This window comes from Mus musculus, chromosome 9, assembly GCF_000001635.26.
Source record: "Mus musculus strain C57BL/6J chromosome 9, GRCm38.p6 C57BL/6J".
Lineage (NCBI taxonomy): Eukaryota > Metazoa > Chordata > Mammalia > Rodentia > Muridae > Mus > Mus musculus.
In genome coordinates, this window is record NC_000075.6 from 103,005,546 (window position 1) to 103,023,767 (window position 18,222).

Below are 18,222 nucleotides of genomic sequence, written 5' to 3' on the forward strand. Positions count from 1 at the left end.
TTCGTAGCTCCTGTGTGCAAGTCACTCTGTAACATGGCAGAAGCCTCCTCTCTCCCCACACAGACAGAATGGCTTAGCGACCAGGGCCTGCCACTGTGCACTGGGACTGGGCTCTTGTGTTTTTAGCACTAAAAAATATTTCCTGAAACCAAGGGTTGGGAAGTCCAGCAGAGAGATACTGGTGATGCTCTTTTGAGGATGCGGATAGCTCCACGTGGAGACACTCAGTGTTGATACAACAACCTTTCTCTTCTTTTCCCTAGCAGAACTTCAATGTTACCCTGGAGGGCACCATTTGTGTGAAGCTCGTTTCTTAGTATCCTTTGTAGGAGGTTACTCTGTGGTCCAGCCAACAAGATTTAAGGCAAAGTCAGTGTGTGAGAAGTTGCTTCTCGGCTGTGAGCCTGGCCCTTTCCTGTTTCCTGTCTTCTACTTCTTTCCTGGAATAAAGAGAGGAGGCTGGAGGAGGAGCAGCCATCTTGTGACCATGAGCTAGCCCTAGTCATGGGAGCCACATAAGGAACCCTGAGGGTGTCAGGTCATGACCCTCTAACTACCAACAGCCAACCTCTTACAACAGACTGTGTTCCAAGGGAGCTCCTTTTCCCCCAAATCCTGGTGGTTACTCATTCCCTTTGTAGCCCTGCAGGTTCAACTACGATCCCTCTTTTTTGATTCCCCTCCCCCCATCTCAATCTCTTTGTCTCCCCCCTCCTCCTCCCCCTCCTCCTTCCCTTCTCTAGGTTTCTCTGTCTTTCTGCTCTTCCTCGGCTTCTCTCATGGCCAGGTCTGGGCTGCTGGCCATGTTCAGTCTACTGCTTTCTCTCTGTGCTCTGGGCCTTTCCAGATGTCTCTGTCAGTTCTCTCCCTCACATCGACAACAAAAACCTTCCCCTTAACCATACCGTAGAGTATCCATGTTCATACACAGACAAATAAGTCTCACTGGAGTCATTGCGGTCAGACGCCACTGCATTTAGCTGAACTCTCTTGATAACATTTCTGAGTAAGCATTACCCTTGGAGGTGACACACTGGCCGTGATACCAGGCCGAGGGCAAAGTTAAAGGAGCAGGACAGCATCTACACGGGAGAGCTGGATTCTCCCTGGGAGTCTACTAGAAGGATCTACCTGGGAAGGACACGTGTTGAGGAAGAAACTCTAATCACTGAGGCCCCAGGGTGAAATGCAATTGCTGTACTAGATAACTTTAAAAGTGCCTGAGGCTAGAGAGATAGCTGTCAGTAGTGGGCCTGCCTGGCAAGCAGGAGGACCTGAGTTCAATCCCATGTAATCAAAGAGAACAATTATGGCAGCAGGCACTTATAATCACAGGCCTGGGGAGGCAGAGACAGGTGGCTTGCTGGCCAGCCCCAGGTCAATGCCAGGCCAGTGAGTCTGTTTCAAAAACAAGATGGAAGACATCTGAGAAACACGTGGGGCTGTCCTCTGGCCTCCACCCTCCTTCATTCTACACAAGAGTGCTTCATGGCTGGGCTTTGGCATCAGGCAACACTGAGTTCTGGGTCTAGTTCTATTACTTCCTTGCAGTGTGGCTTTGGTCCCTCTAATTGATCCCTCTGGCATCCTTACCTGTAAAGTCCAGATCATCAAAGCAACCCTCTCTCACTTAGATCTAGCACTGGTGGTACAAGAAATCTACATAGCATCAGGCACAATCCACCATGGATGGGGCCTTCTGTGTCCAGTGTACACTGTCACCTCTAACTACCTGTGTCCCACGGTGGTCCAGTGAGCCAGTCTGTCTGTACTTTTCTCTGCAGGTGAACAAAGCAACGAAGAAGTTGCCCACTGTCCAACAGCCTCTGGATTATTGCTGTGTCCAGAGTCCTTGGCCTCGCTTGCTAGTGCGTAGGAAGAAGTCCCCAGACCGACCAGACCAGAGTTGAGAAAACATCAGCCTTCAGAAATAACGAAGCAGTGGGCTCCATCCTTCACCCATATTGTTCTCCATATTGACAGCATCTTTTCCTGGGCTGGGCTGGAAGAGGTGGTTCTGCCCAAGACAATAGAGTAGGAAGCTGGAAGGGCGCCTCCTCCGAACTGCCTCAAGAGCTTTTGCGGGATCTATTTTGTCTTTTTCTGGAAAAGGCTCACCTTCTTTCCCTAAGGTCCCAGTCCAGGAGAGGAAAAAATATCTTGCTCACTCCAGCCTCGCAGAGGAGGTCAGGGTTGGGGCAATCCCTGTCAGACCAGCGCTTCCTTTTGTCCCAACCCCCAGCACTTCAGGCCAGACCCGCTGACACTCGACAGCGCCTGCAGTTTACCTTGGCTCCGGTCCAGTGAGTTTGAGCCCAGCCCTGGGGCGGCCCCCACCTCTCCACCTTGTTACGCCTTCCCACCCTCCTCTGCAGCGCAAAGAGCAGTTTAAATATAAATCAGTCCTCAGCACAAACAGAGCTTGGGCAGCGAGTCTCAGAGCCATCACCGGAACCGAGGGCCCAGGTTTGCGGAGCGAGTGCAGACACGCAGAGCCCTGCTCTGGACAACCCCAAGAGCCACAGAGACTCCTCGCTCCCTTCCATCACCCCGTGCCCCTCGAGTCCACTCTAGCTCCCCACCCCTTCCCCAGTGCCGCGCCCACCTTAAATCCCCAGGTTTCTCCTGGCCTGCAGCCTCCTGCCTCCTCCATACGCGGTCTCCTCTTCCTCGGGGACCCGCCATCTCCCCACACACTACCCCCAACCCTCAACCCTGGCCAGCAGGACCTGATAGGCAGCCAAGGCTCACCCAGCTCGAGTCCCAGAGCCTCTGGGCTTCCGCAGCCGCGACTCCAGGACCCAAGACACCTGCCTGGGGGAGGCGACAGCGGCTGGGCGGGGGCTAGCAGCACCTCTGACACCCGAGGAAGAGAGGGAGGAGAGAGAGCGCGTTTCATCATCGCTGCCACTTATAAAAACTTCTGGGCGCTCACTCTCTCGCTCAGTCTCCACGTCTCGCTCCCCATAGCCCGGCTACCGCCGCTGAAGCCTGAAGCACCCAAGTCCCGCAGAACCTGACCCCGGCCTGTCGCCACCACCTTGGCCCGGTCAGGGGACGTCGCCTCAGTCACGATGGGGCTCCTGCCCAAGCCCGGAGCACGCCAGGGCAGCGGCACCTCCTCGGTCCCAGCCAGACGTTGCTCCCGCTCGGTCTTCAACAACATTAAGGTGAGTAGTGTTGTGAGTAGTGTTCGTGTTCGGGGCAGGAGGGCGGCAGAGTGGGTGACACAACCTAGGACGTCGATGAGGCCAGTCCGGGAGCTCTGGGTTGCACCCGGCTCCCTTCTCTGTCCCCGGTGCCACATCCGTGGGGCCTGGCCCGGCGCGTGAGCGTGAGCGTGAGGGGGCGACACCTCTCTCTCTCTCTCTCTCTCTCTCTCTCTCTCTCTCTCTCTCTCTCTCTCTCTGTGTGTGTGTGTGTGTGTGTGTGTGTGTGTGTGTTGCGCGCATATGCTCATAGGCTCTCGTGGGGAGTAATAATCAGAACAGACGTAACTTTGTAAAGGGGAACTGTCCTGTTCTTCCATGGAGAAAGAACACCTCCAGGGAATTCTGTTGGGTCTCTGCTGTGGGTATGCGCTCTTCCTTAATGAGAAGGGATGCAGAGGAGTTTAGCCAGCACCTTGTGGGCAACAGGCTGTGGGCAGCCTGAGATGCAAGTCAGAGCACAGGCACCTTGTCTCAGTGGATGGTAGAAGCCTGCATTCCTTGCCTGGGTTTTCATCTTTGCAATAGTTGGGAGTCGCAGATTAGATTGCTACCTGGCTGCATAGCTCCCAGCAGTTTTGAGGATTCCCCAGCTCTCCTGGTCTCAAGAAAACAGCAGGCACTCGAGGTTTATGGAGAAAGGCCACCAGAGGTGCCTGTGGCCTGAGAGTTATGAGGAGTTAATAGAAAAAAGAGGAAGCTGTTAGCATGAGAATGCCTTCTTTGGTAAGGGTCAAAAGTAGGGTCCACTTCCCCCAGGTCTTGAAGGACCTGGAATGGTTGCGTCCTCACAATATTTGGGAGAGAGGTTCCTGAAGAAGGTATCTCCTGGAAGGGGCTAGACGACCTTGGTCAGACATCCAGGCGCCCTGGGGTCCGGCAAGCATATGGTGCAGAGAGATTATTTCCCACAATTCCTACCTTAGATGTAATGGGTGCCCAGACCTCACATGGAAGGATTGGAGAAATGTGAACAGGCTATGTGTGTCTAACGGAAAGAGACTGGGGTTTGGGGGGTGGGGTGGGGCAGAGCGAATGCCACCTGCATGTTCTGCCTCAGGCTGTTACTGGTAGAACTGGGGTTCCTCGTGGGGATCCCTCTTTTGTTACTACCACCACCACCACCATGGTTTTAAAGGGCTACCTTGATTTCCCATTGGAATATTCCTAACACAGAAAATTGGAGGTAATTGAAAACAGTCCTCAGATCTCCTCCCCTCTAGCCAGACCTGGATGGGAATTCCATTTATTATTTTGGTTCTACCAATTTAGAGGGACTTGGAGAATTATGGAGATTTTTTTTAAAACTTGCTAATTAGAAGGAAAGGGTGTGTCTAAAGGATGGGTGGTCTCAAAGGAATGGGATTGTGGCAGCACGAGAAGGAGGTCACTCTCATTTTCCCCAAGAATGGAAAGAGAGGTGGCTGTCCCAGGATTCCTGATGGTGAGGGTGACAAGAGTGACTCAGCACCTCCAACCCCTAAGAATAAGTGGGTGGCAGCCATTTCGTTGAAAAATATAAAAATAAGATAAAACCCACATTCATATGCTGAGATTCATGCCTGAGACCTGGACCTAGGCCAGTTGGCCTCAGAAGGGAGAGTCAAGAGCTCTTATCAGTCAAGAGGTTTTGAGTCTGTTAAAACATTTCCTTGGTTGGAGGATAATAAGCATCAGATGACAGGCAATTTGGAGAGCCCCCACCTTAGCCAGGTTCGTCCTGGAGACCCTAGGCACACCTGAGTGGAGATCCTAGCTAAGCTTTTTCTTGCTGGTGACTCTATGCCTGGGCCTTTGCTATTCGAAGGGAGATTTTCTCCTCTTGATAACAGGCTGGGTGATTACCTTATACCTTCCCAGCAAGGGAAAGGTGACACAAGTGACACAAGTGGGGCAGGTGACAAGGGACATCCAGCCCAATAGCTTGTCACTTTGCTGGCATCTTTGTCACTGGGATGGACTGTCAAGAGCGGATGTTGCTATAAACCCATGTGCCACATGATCTGAGGGAGGAGTAGAGTCTGAGAATACAGATCCACGGCCCAGCCCGGCCACACTCACTTCCTGGGTCACTCAGGACAGACACATGGCTCACCTTTCTTGGCCCTCTGGGGTCCTTTTCTGAAAGAGTGGGTGTCATGAATAGTTCCCACCATGCACCTCAGTAAGAATGCCCTAGGGTAAGAGTTAAACTGGGCCTCCCCAGGGTGAGCCCCACTTCTGTAAACAAGGCATCGCATTCGATGTTGTCCAGGAGCTCCGGTTTCAATGTTAGACCAGCTCTGAATGACGCCCTGGTCTCCATCCTTGACACCACACTGTGAGCCTGCACAGGTCAAGCCAGATAGGAGGGTACTGAGGTGGGAGAGTGAGTCCCACCTCTAACCAAGATGCTATTTGTAATTGATACTTACCAACAAAGGCAAACATCCGTTTTCTTCAGTGGAGTGTCCCTGTGAATATCAAACCACACTTCAGAGCAGACCCGTATCCCCGGGGTAGCTGGCCAAGATAAAACAAAACCCATTTTTGTTTGTTTGTTTGTTTGTTTGTTTGTTGTGGGCTTTTTGTTTAGCTTGGGCATTTTTAGCTTATTGTTTTGTTTTGTTTTGATTTTTGTGAGATTTATTTATTTATTTATTTATTTATTTATTTATTTTAAAGCCTACAGCACCCTCTGGTCTCCCAGTAGTAACCAAGCCTTACCCTACTTAGCTTCCAAGATCAGACGAGATTGGGTGCATTCAGGGTGGTATGGTCATAGATGAGTGCTGTTTTGTTTTGTTTTGTTTGAAAGAGAGAGAGAAAGCATAAAGTTGAGTGGTTGGTGAGGTGGAGAGGACCTGGGAGGAGTAGGGGGAGAAAAAACATGATCAAACTATAATATTGGACAAAAGTTGTTAAAAATCTTTAAAAATGATTAAAAGATAGATTTTAAAAACTCAAAATAAAAATTAGAAAAAAACTGGGTGTGGTGGTCTTGTAATCTTAGCATCCAGGAGATAAAGGCAGGAGAACTAGAAGCTTAAGTTATCACTGGCTATAGAGTAAGCTGGAGACAGCCTGGGCTACATGAGACCTGTGAAAGAAAGAAAGAAAAAGAGAGAGAGAGAGAGAGAGAGAGAGAGAGAGAGAGAGAGAAAGGAAGAAAGGAAGGAAGGAAGGAAGAGAGAAAAAAGAAACCATTGTCCCATTAGTTCCATGATGCAGTTATTAGTTATCAATGACAGTTAATAATATTAATCACAATGTCCATAATAATAACAAATAATAGCTAACAGTAATTGAGCTCTATGAATGTACAGACCTTGAGGATCTTGCACGCACATCCCATCTGCTTTACAACTCTAGCAGAGGATAACATTACCAACCTCACTGGTAAGGCAATCAATTCTTCATGGACCAGGAAGGGAGGCAGGGAGAAGCAGGAACAGCTATGGCACAAAGTACTGTCCTCATGAGCACTATCGTCTACGCTGGCTCTATAACTGGCGACAACACAGCCATCACTTAACAGTACTTTCTCCAGGACCAGAAGACATTCAGAAGTGGGTACAGAGGGGACCCAGACATGAATCCCCAATGCTGACCCACTCCTGCCTCTTCTCTCTTCACAAGGCTCCATGAAAGAGCCTTGCACCTATTTATTATTATTATTATTATTATCATCATTATTATTATTATTACATGAAACGGTGCTGGAATTAAAGGTGTGAGGCACCACCATGCAGCCAGGGGAATTTTTACATAGCCTGTGTGTGTGTGTGTGTGTGTGTGTGTGTGTGTGTGTGTGTGTGTGTGTGTGTGTAACAAGTTGATGTGCAGCTATGTGGAGGCCAGAGGACAATCTACAGTATCAGCCTTAGGGACAGCTTCCATCTCCTTTGAGAAAGGGTTTTAAATGGCCTGAAGCTCACTGACTATGGTCAACTAAGCCATGGATCCCTAGCCATGGATCCCTAGGGCTCCCCTGTCTCTACCTACTGCTAGGGTCAAACCCACTCTGTGTCTGGGTAATGTCATTCTTACACAGGTACTAAGGCTAGAACCGGGATCCTCCTGCGCATGCGGCAAGCACTTTATAGGTTGGGAAGTGTTTTGCTTCTGGTTTATTTTGTGGTGCTGTTGAATCCCAAGCCATGAGCCATATAAGAGAGCATTCTACCACTGAGTCACCTCCCAGGCCCTGTGGGGTGAAGATTTATATATCTCCTCCTGCAGGAGACCTCTCTCTCTCAAGATTTATTTATTTTGTCTATATGAGTACACCATTGCTCTCTTCAGACACACCAGAAGAGGGCATTGGATCCCATTACAGATGGTTGTGAGCCACCATGTGGTTGCTGAAAATTGAACTCAGGACCTCTGGAAGAGCAGTCAGTGCTCTTAACCATGGAGCCATCTCTCCAGCCCCCAGGAGACATCTCTTGAGGTTTGGTTTGCAAGAAGATTCTTAGGAATCTCAGAACCTGCTCAAACATCACTGTCAATTAGTCTAGTACAGGCCCAGGACTCTAAATTAAAAGCAGGTTCCCTCGGAGACCCTGGGAGGAGGTAGGCTCTGCTCCTGACTTCTCCTGGCAGCCTCAGACTAATCTGAAGCTCCCTAAAGTGAAACACCATCGTGGAGCTAAGTCGAGGTTCTTCTGAGGCCTTTGACCCCCTCAGCCCTAGTGAGGCATCTTGAGTGCCACTTCTTAGTTTCCAAAATCCAGGGCAGCATGCCAACAATCTAATCCATCCCCAGGAAAACACTCCCACTGGACTCCCTGAATCAGAGAAGAGCTAACGGTGGCTCGCCCACCTCCCTCCAGGGGGCGCATTTCCATAGACTTCAGAACAGTGATCTGTTCTCAGGAGGCTGGCTTGGCAAGTTTATCAGAAGGCAGGGAAGGAAGGATGAGGACTAATGAGTTCTCTGGTATTAGAATACTGGGATTCCTCTCTGGGATGATGTTCTAAGCCCTCTATAGCTTTTCATCTCCCAACACAGAACAAATGAGAGCAAGTTAACATTTCTGAGGGTGCAGAGTCCCTTTCATCTGTCCTGATTGTGACAGGACTTTCTCTTTTTCCAAGCTAGGAGACCCAGCCTGGGCTGTTGGGATGAGGGCACGCTTCTCCTATCTTCTCTTGTCTCAGCATGTAATTTGAGACAAACGGTGTTTGTAGGGGAAAGTTAGAGGTCTCTGACCCTCCTCGTTCTCCCCTTCCCACCCTTGAATTGGTTGTAACCACCTTTTTGTCTGTAGAGACACTGGGTGCACAGTGTCTACTATGTGCCCAATCCCAAGGATGGGGAGGGAGGTACCAAGAAGGCAAGGATAGGGAGACTCAGCGCTGTGTAGATAGAGGATAGGGGATAGAGGATTGCTCTCTGTTTATTATTTTTAGACTCTCTAGAGATGGTTTTCTCAAGGAATGCTGTGAAGAAATGAAGAAATGGGGTGTATGAGTTTGCCCTTCTTCATGCTCTACATGGGTCACCATCACTGGGGGCTCTCTCACAGTGGCCCCATGAGAAAGTCACTTGTGTTGCTTAGTTCCAGGCACAGCTTTATTTGTTTAGAGTCTTTTAGAAAATGGTTTTCAGTTTGAAACGATAACAGATTCTCAACAAAGCTGGTCTTAGAGGTCCTGTGTATCCTACACCCACTCACCCTCAGGGTTCCATGCTATATGACAACAGTAATGACGAAGGATATCAAAAAAGCAGGAAATCACCACTGCTATCTCGTGCACGTACAGTCCGGTCCTGTACTGCTTTATCACAGGTAGATTTGTGCAGACACCACCCATCTGAGGATACAGGTGTGTTTCACCACCCACCGCAGAGAAGTGCCTTGTGCCTGCTCGTTGAGAGTCTCATCCTCTGACCACTGTCCCTAACCCCCAGCACTGTCTAGTGTCCATCTCCAGGATTGTATTATTTCAAGGCTGTTACATACAGGGAAGCATGTAACAGGCGACCTTTTGAAAAACCAGCCGTCTTCATGCAGAATAACGTATTTGCGTTCCAGTCCGTCTAAGCTGTGACACAGATCAGGTGCTGGTTCCTTTAACGGCTGAGTACTACGCCAAGGTGTGGATGTGCTGTGCTTCGTTTACACATGTTCACTTATGGAAGAACGTTTGGCTCATTTCCCACTTGGGACTAGTTCAGATAAATCCACAAGAGTGGTGACGTACAGGCTTCTGTGTGGACATAGCTCGTAATTTCTCTAGGGTGAATGCCGTGGAGTGTTGCTGGGTGGTGTGGTTGTTGAACAATGATACTTTTTTTTTAAAAAAAGATTTATTTATTATTATAAATAAGTACACTGTAGCTGACTTCAGACACACCAGAAGAGGGTGTCAGGTCTCATTATGGGTGGTTGCAGAGATTTGAACTCAGGACCTTCCTTCGGAAGAGCAGTCAGTGCTCTTACCCACTGAGCCACCTCACCAGCCCTGAACAATGATACTTTTTTAAAAAGGATCTTCCTAACTCTTTCCTGGAAGGGTCGTCTCACCTTACACGGGTGTCAGCTGCTTAGCAGTTGGTCAGCTTTTGACATTACCACTCTTTTTTTGTAAAAATTCTAATAGACATGCGGCACCACCTCTTTGTGTCTCGTTCATGTTGTCCTTGTGGCTGGAGAGAGGAAGATTGAGCTTCTTTTCATGTGATCATCGCCCCTTCATGTTGTCGTTTTCCTTTAATGTTGTGTAGCTTTAAGAGCTCACTGGGCACTCCAGTTATAAGTCCTTTGTTGGGTTATTTGGTCTGCAGATTTTGTCTTTGAATCTGTAGGTTGGTTTTTTATTTTTTTTAATCATTTAAAATGGTTTTATAGAGAAAATACTTAATTTTGATGAATTCCAATTATTGGTCTGTGTGTGTGTGTGTGTGTGTGTGTGTGTGTGTGTGTGTGTGTGTGTGTATACACCTGCTCACATGTGAGCACACAGTAGTCAAAGGACCTTAGGTGTTGGTCCTCAACATTCACATTGTTTGAGACAGGGTTTCTTGTTTACTGCTATATACAACTCCAGCCTTTGTTTGTTTGTTTGTTTGTTTTTAAGCTCACGGAGGCAGATTACCCACTACTCACTGTGTAGCTCAGGTTGTCCTGGAATTCCTGATCCTCTTGATTTCTATCTCTGAATCGCTGGGGTACTAAGTATGTACTGCCATGTCTGGCTTACATATATCAGCCTTCAGCAGTTTGGGTCCTCCTCTTGGTGCTACATCTAAGAAGGCTTGCTTCACTGAATCATAAATCTATTGCCTTTCGAGTTGTTCTGTGTAGAGGTGAGGACCGGGTCAAAGCCTTGTCTGTTTTTACCTCTAGATGTTCTTGTGCCACGTCTCTTCTCTCCTAACCTGTCTCCGCGCTCTTGTCCAAAGCCAGTTGGCTGTTCTCCTGTAGGTCTCTTGGTTCTTCGTTTAGCTTCACTGCTACACACCTTCAGGCCCCTCCTTGTATCGCTGTCTGATTATTGTAGCTACGGAGCGAGGCTCGACGAGGGAGGAGCTTGCTTTCACCTGTAACGGTGCAGTTATCAAGCTTGCTAACTCACGGGGCTTCCCTTGCCCTCTGGCTTTTGGCATGATTTCAGGGCAGATTTCAGCAGTGGGGATGAGCTCTCTGTCAGCACCCCTGTCTCCTGCTTGCCTTCTGGTTTCAGCTGTTTGGCATGCTTTTCTCCTTGGACTTTTAGATCTGTGCCTCTAAATCCTTCTCTATGAGGGTGGGAGATGTCTCAGTCTGTAAGGTATTCACCATGCAAGCATGAGAACTTGAGTTCAGAACCCCAGGATACATGTAAAAATCTGGGAGCCATGGCCCAGGCCTCTAATTTCAGTGCTGGGAGGGTAGAGATAGGTTTCCTGAGGCTCCCTGGCCAGCCAGCCCAGCAGAACCCATAAGTTCCAGGTTCAGTAAGAGAATTTGCTTCAAAACTAGAGACTTGCTGTCAACCTCTGGCCTCCACAAGCACATGCATGTGCACTTGCACATACATGTATACACACATGTATACACATGCAATAAATACACTTTTCCTTTATAATCCTAATGACAGCCCTGAAGAGAGGTGTCAACCCAACACCTCCATCTCACAGCTGAGGAAGAAGAGAACTGCACAGGGCCGAGTGCTGAGTAACTGACAAAGCAGGAATGCCCACTCAGCATCTCCCTCCCAAGTCCCCCTTTTCCCGTGACCACAGAAGGACTCTGTCTTCTACTTTCTCTCATCCGTGACCTGCAGGCTTGGGCTCCATGGTCTCAGGGTTCTTTTCCCAATCTCAAATTCTCAGCTCATGCTAGCCATCATGGATTAAGATGAGACTAGGAGCGAGCCAGTTGGATCTGTACTGTGCTTGGAGAGTTTCTGTGGACCCAGTGGAAGCAATGAGATTCTTCCATCAGTGTCCTGCTGGCTTGGGTTGGAGGACCTTGGTGGCCTGGGTCTGCCTTACTGTTGGAAGTTGATTAAATCTTCTCAGGGGTGGAGAGTGAAACTAAGGCAGAAGTCAACTTGGACTTCACTGTGGGGGTGAGGGGGGTGGGCTGATACTGTTGGGGGTGGGCATCTTCATGAGCTGATCTTCCCAGCTCCTTTCCATTCTGGGTCCTGAAGCTCAGCAGTATACCCAAGAGGCTCAGGTCCAGCCCAAGGGTGAAGCAAAGAGAGGGAGCCAAAGGACTTGTGAGGAACTCTTAGAACATTCAATGCGATCAGTATTTGGTGCTAATGCCCAGGACTGCTCTTGGCTTCAAGAGATGTGGTGGACTCTCTTCTCCTATCTTAGGGTTTCTATTGTGGGAATGAAACACCATGACCAAAAAGCAAATTGTGGGAGAAAAGGGTTTATTTGGCTTAGACTTCCATATTCCTGTTCATCACCAAAGGAAGTCAAGACAGGAACTCAAACAAGGCAGGAACCTAGAGGCAGGAGCTGATGCAGAGGTCATGGAGGGATGCTACTTACTGCCTTGACTCCCATGACTTACTCAGCCTGCTTTCTTATAGATCCCAGGATCACCAGCACAGGGATGGAACCATCCATACTGGGCTGGGCCCTTCTCTATTGATCACTAATTAAGAAAATTCCCTAGAGCTGGATCTTATGGAGGCATCTTTTCAGTTAAGGTTCCCTCCTTTCAGATGACACTAGCTTGTGTGTCAAGTTGACATAAGTCTACTTTAGCACACCTCCTTAGAGAATTAATGAGCATCTGGGTCCTGGAGGAGCCTGGGGTCTTCTTGACAAACCACATATGTTCAGCAGGGTGTCACACCAAATGTCCCTGGGATATGGGCTAGCCTAGAGCACCAAGAAACTTGGGTAAGATACAGAGGTCCTCAGAAGGGGTCAACATGGAGGTTCACCTTTGTCACATGCCTCACCTCAAGGCCCTGGGTTCTAAATAATAAATAGGTTTCCACATCCTGGAAGGGCTAGAGAACAATGTATCTGGAGATAGGGCCTGACCTGACTAACCCCAAGAATTAGATTTTTCCCCCTGAAAACCAAATGAATATTATATTTTGTTTCACAAATCATCTATTTCTACAAGTCTGTTCTTGTTCCCCAAATCTTGGAGTAACCTCAACATCCAGGGACCTGTTTTGTGTTTCTCAAACGCAGGGTCCCAGAAGAAGCCCGTCAAATTTGGGGACTACCACCTAGATAGAGCTCAGGAAATAACTACTTTATCTGGCTAGTTCACTCAGTCAGCTTGTTGGCTACAGAGGGACAGACTCTCCACAGTTTAAACAGGATGGGAATGTGGGGTGTGGGTCAGGACATTTGAGCCCAGTGGGACACTGGCAAAGTGGGACCAGTTACAGAATCTGGTGGGGTGCCCCGGGTTGGGGGAAAAGGGCACGTTGGTAGATCGCTACCAACATCTACCAGTAGAAACGACACAGGATTTTCCTGGTGTCTTTTGGTTGCCAAACAGAACCCTAAACAGATCTTAACTGACCACTTTCTCAGTCAGCTTCAAACTGTTCCTTCCTTGCGCCTCGGGTCCTCTTCTTTTTCTTAAACTTACTGTTTTTCTTTGGCTCACAATGCAGGTGGAGGCAATAGCCAGGAGCTGAGCCAGGAGTCTGCAGTTGATTGACTGGTTGTGGGTGAGACCTTTTCTAGCTAGGCACTGCTGTTCTGTCTGGCTCTCCGAGAAGCTCCAAAGTTTCTGAGATGGATTGCCTGTATGTTTGCTGGTTCCCAGCCACCCGAACAAACCACCCCCGTTTGCCCTGGGACACAGGACTTTCAGTTTTAAAACTGGAAATGTTCTAAGGAAATTGAAATAAGTGAGTCAACTTACTGCCTCCCATGTAAGAATAGCTTACGAAAACAAGCTTCTACTCTCTGACTACCAGAGGCAGCAAGGAGGGTCGCAGATGATGTTGCAGGGTAGAAATGAACCCCAGAGGCTCATGGAGGCTTCCAGAGAGCAGCTTATCATGGGCCAGATCTTGTGCCTTGCAAGCCTCATTAGTCTCTCCGATTTACAGGTGAAAGCCTTTCTCCAAGCTTCCTACGCCCATTGTGGATCATGGTTCATGACTAGTCCATTGCGTAGAATCTGTACAGATAAGAATATGGACAGATAAAGCTCCTGGTCTGGGGAGCTATTGAATTTCAGAATTGACTGTGATGTGCAAACTCATCTCCTCAAAGATGCAAAAATGTGCTGATGTCTCTGTCTTTGCTAGCTGGCTCATTCACAGGATAGCCTTCTTCTACAACCCAGGCCCACCTGCCTTGGGGATGGCACCGCTCATGGTGGATGAAGTGCTCCACATCCACCGTCATTAAGACCATCCCTCACAGGCATGACCAAGTAATCCCTCAGTGGGAACTCTCCTCCAAATGACTCTAGGCTTATCAAGTTGATAGCTGAATCTAACTAGGATATAACCTATTATATACTTAATGCATAGGTATATAAGATTTATAAGGAGCAGGGATAGCATTGTTCATACTTGTTTGGTTGGTTGTCTTATTTGTACTATATTTTAGTCTAATTTCGTTTCATTCTTGCATTTTTTCTTTCTTTTCTTTCTTTCCTCCTCTTCCTCCTCCTCCTCCTTCTTTTTGAGACAGTATCTTGCTCTGTGGCCCAGACTGAGCTGAAATTCACTAAGTTAACCTGGTGTACTTTGAACTTGCAATAATCCTCCTGCCTCTGCCTCCCAAGTGTGATTACATACATGAGCCACTGTGCCTGGTCTTGAACATTCAGAGTACTGGCCACAGTTCCAACCCATTCTTAGTAGCCAGTACAAAATTCCTTCCATTTGGACCATGTGCGTGGTGATCCATAAAAAGAAAAAAAAGGACAGATATTCAGCTATGACTATAATTATCAATATATCTGTGCTTTCTGTAAGAGTGCACACCCACAGTGCACACATTTAGTGAGCTAATGTGAACAAAGCTAGGTCTTCCAGAACGCTGACTGATGAAGCCCTTTCCCTATGCCGAGAAGGCAGCCTGTTAATTCCTACTTTATCATGGAGGAAACTAGGAGGAGGCCTATATGAACTGCCACTCACACAAGTGGAGAGCTGAAAGTATCGCTTTCTGGGGGTGCTGTCTTGAGTTTTTCTCCCCTCTACAGCTGCACATTGTCCTCCATAAATCTCCAGTCATTTAGCCAGAGTGGTACCTAGCCATAGCGTCCTACCAGAGATGTGGCAGAGCTAGTGCTGTTTTCTAAGTCAGACATATCGACTGTTGTCCCAGAACTCTAACTTCCTCACGTTTGCCTCTAGATGCACATTTCCTCTTTGGTGTTCAGCCAACACCAACACTCCATCCAGCACAGGACACTTAGATGGAGTGTGGACGTGGGGCTATGTCATGGCTTTAAAAATGTTGATTTCTAAATGAAAGAATTAGTGGAAACCCGATCATTTTCACAGTGTCTTAGGCTGTAACTCATTTGCTTAGAAACTCAAAGGGAAGGACTACTCTATCATCGGAGTGTCAATAAATAAACTGCAAGATGTCTGTGGAATAGTCGCAAATCTATTGTGTGTACATGTCTTGTTGGGAATTGTACTACACATCAATTTTAAAGTTTTTTTTTAACTTCTTATTGATTCTTGTGAACTTCACACCATTCACCCTAGTCCCACTCATCTCCCCATCCCTTCGTACCTGCCCTCTTCCCTTGCAACCTCCCCTGCTACAGAAGCTGTAGTGTGTCCCAGTGTGTCCCAGAGTACACTCTTTCGTCCATACTTATTTATTTGCCAAAGTTCATTGCAATGACTTTTTGGTTTGGTACAAGGCCTCTGACTCCTGCTACTGTATCAATACTGGAACCTCTCTGGAACTCCTCTTAGATATCCTGTTGTTGCTCTGTGTCATGGTGATCCTGTAGTTTTAGATCTGTAGGACTGACCCAGCCATTCATGCACTCCAGCAGTTCATCAATGGGGTAGATGTTGGGGTGGGACAATTCAAAGCCCTGGATCTGGGCCTGAGAGGTACCAGAGCTGGTCAGCCTTCTGGCTCTCCTCCTCTCATTGCCCTTGGAGACAGCTCACCAGCGTCCCCCATATCCAGACCAGCTCGGCTGTGCTGCCCAAGGAGGTGCAGGGCCTGCTCTCCCAAGTGCTGCAGCAGGGGAGGGGCAGGGCCAGATCTCCTGCTCTGATGACCCAGGGCAGCTCTCCTGCTGCCAAAGGTAACAAGGGGTGAGGGAGGGTCATCTCTCCCTAACCAATGTCACTACACAACAGGCAAGGGACGGGGCCAGCTCTCCCATACATGCGCCCTTGGAGCTGGCTCACCCACAACCCTGCTATCAGGGGCAACTCTACTTCGCTGCCCAGGTGAGGTGGAGGGCCCAAGTGCTGCCGCAACATGACCTCCTTTCATGACCCCAGGGGCAGCAATCCCATGAAGCCCAGGTGAGGATAGCGTCAGTTCTACACAACACTCAGACATCAACACGTCCCTGGGTGGTATCCCAGACCAGGGACATCTGCCTAGCTGCTGCAGGGTTACAGACCAAGATGTGCCCTCTCCCTGTGACAGCATAGGCCAGGGCCTTGCTATGGTCCCAGGTGGCACCACCAGCTGCTCACATCAGGTTCCTCATGACCCTTGAGTCTGCAGTTCTGCCTTTCTTCATTGTGCCCACATCCTTCTGTTTCTTGTTCTCTTCCTTTTCTCCACCACTGACTTGCTCCTCTTTGTGGTGTGTGTGCCTGGAGACTCTGAGTATCCGGGGTCACCTCAGGAGTGCTGTGCCCTGATTGTGCATTATGGTGCCAGGCAGGGGTTATCTCGGGCACAGTCTGGCCACTGCTGGACTAGTGGACATCTCGGGCAAGATCCCTGTCCAGGCTTCATGGTGCCAGTCTGGTGGTCATCTTGAGCTCACTCCTCTCCCAGCCTGCCAGAGTGGCCCTTTGCAAGGGTCATCTGTCTCAGGCTCACTGCCACCTGGGACCCTCAGTCCCAGGTGGGATTCTTCTAGTCTCCAGCTCACTCTCCATCCTGGGAGCCCATGTGGTCCTGCCTGGCAGCGGACTGGTGGTCATCTCAGGCTCAATTATTTCAGGAAGTGTTAGGCTACTAATCATTCAGATGTTCATAGGTCAGAACACCAAGCACAGATATAATCTCTTCTTTTTGCCACCTACTGATATGCCTGTGACAGAGCAGCCATGCCTGTCACACCTCTAGGGACAGGGAAGCTTTCTAATGATTTATTTATTTATTTGTATTTTCTGTGCACTGGTGTCTTGCCTGCATGCTTGTCTGTGTGAGGGAGACAGATCCCCTGGACTAGCATGACAGACAGTTGGGAGCCGCCAAATGGGTGCTGGGAATTGAACCCATGTCCTTTGGAAGAACAGCCAAGTGTTTTCAACCACTGAGCCATCTCTCCAGGCCCCAATCTTAATGTTTTAAGAATAAATCAAACAATGGAAAGGAGCTTCTCTGATGTTAAGTAAAATGAGGCAGGATGGACCACCGTATGGACCAAGGGTGTGGATATTTCTGCTAGGGCACACAAAGCAAGGCAGCGCTAAGGAAGAACACCCAGACAGAAGTGGTTCTCCGCTGGGCGGGGACAGGAAAGCCTAGCAACAATGTCCCTTTGTTCTTTATGGATTTGTATGTTCTTTATTGTCCTACAACAAACATGTCCTATATTTATGCTTAGATGAAACTATCAACTCCAGACTCTAAAGTGACATCCACCCTCCACTGCCAGGTGCACCAAGACATTACACTGGTGGTACATGAAATAAAAGCCATGGAGCACAGAAGTGCTGTTTTCCAGGACTCTGAGAGTGGACCAAGGACGCTGCAGGATTGCAGTGAGAGGGATGGGGTTGTCCTGTAGTGTGGTTGCTATTCCCTTTGCATTTTTACGCCTATTATTGCATTCGAGGCTCACTGCTTCCCAGAGGTGGACTCAATTCAGATAATGATACTTGAAGCCTTAAAGAGTGGTAAGAATGCAGAACACTCTCCATTCTGGAAAGATGGGAGACAGGTATATCCAGGAATCCCTCTCCACTCTGCCAGCACCCACTCACAGTGCCCAGCTCAGAGCTTAGGAATCCAGCCCCAAGGGTTGGCCAAACACCTTAGATAGACGAGTCTATCTATCAGATCTGCATCTTGCCCTGTAGGAAGGGCAGCCAAGGGCGAGGCAGCAAGGACAAGAGCTGCCACTGGATCTGCTGAGTACTGACTGGAGGTCTAGTCCTGTGCCTGGGGATTTATGCCTGGGAAGACATGGAAACCATCTTAGTGGGCTTTCCTGTGGCCATGTTAGTAAACCTGGATTGCCTGCCACATTGTTTGTAAGGCTGCACTCTGCAGTTGTTCTAAACAGCAGTGACCTTTGACTCTCTGAGGCCAAGAGTAGTAAGGTTCATTTATTTGTGTGTGTGTGTGTGTGTGTGTGTGTGGTCAGGAGTCACCTGGGGTTTTGTTGTTGTTTTGTTTAAGACAAGGTCTCTCACTGGCTTTGAATTC

The 18,222-nt window shown here is 48.6% G+C and overlaps 1 protein-coding gene and 1 non-coding gene across 4 annotated transcripts in view; one reads left to right on the forward strand and one right to left on the reverse strand.

The window, feature by feature from the left end:
• The first annotated feature begins 1,515 nt into the window (after positions 1-1,515).
• Slco2a1 (solute carrier organic anion transporter family, member 2a1) overlaps positions 1,516-18,222 on the forward strand; it is an 88,942-nt gene continuing 72,235 nt past the window's right edge. For 2 of the 3 annotated variants that reach the window (NR_157194.1, NM_033314.4), the window contains exon 1: positions 2,942-3,170. Coding sequence is in view for 2 of the 3 variants with exons in the window: in NM_033314.4 (NP_201571.2) it covers positions 3,075-3,170 (96 nt within the window). In the remaining variant the exon portion in view is untranslated. Of the gene's footprint in view, positions 3,171-18,222 lie in introns of all 3 variants that reach the window. The other variant, XM_006511731.4, reaches the window with a different exon arrangement.
• On the reverse strand, positions 16,792-16,921 carry Gm22595. The gene has a single exon (XR_003948509.1). It is a non-coding gene; the product is annotated as a small nucleolar RNA SNORA17 (small nucleolar RNA).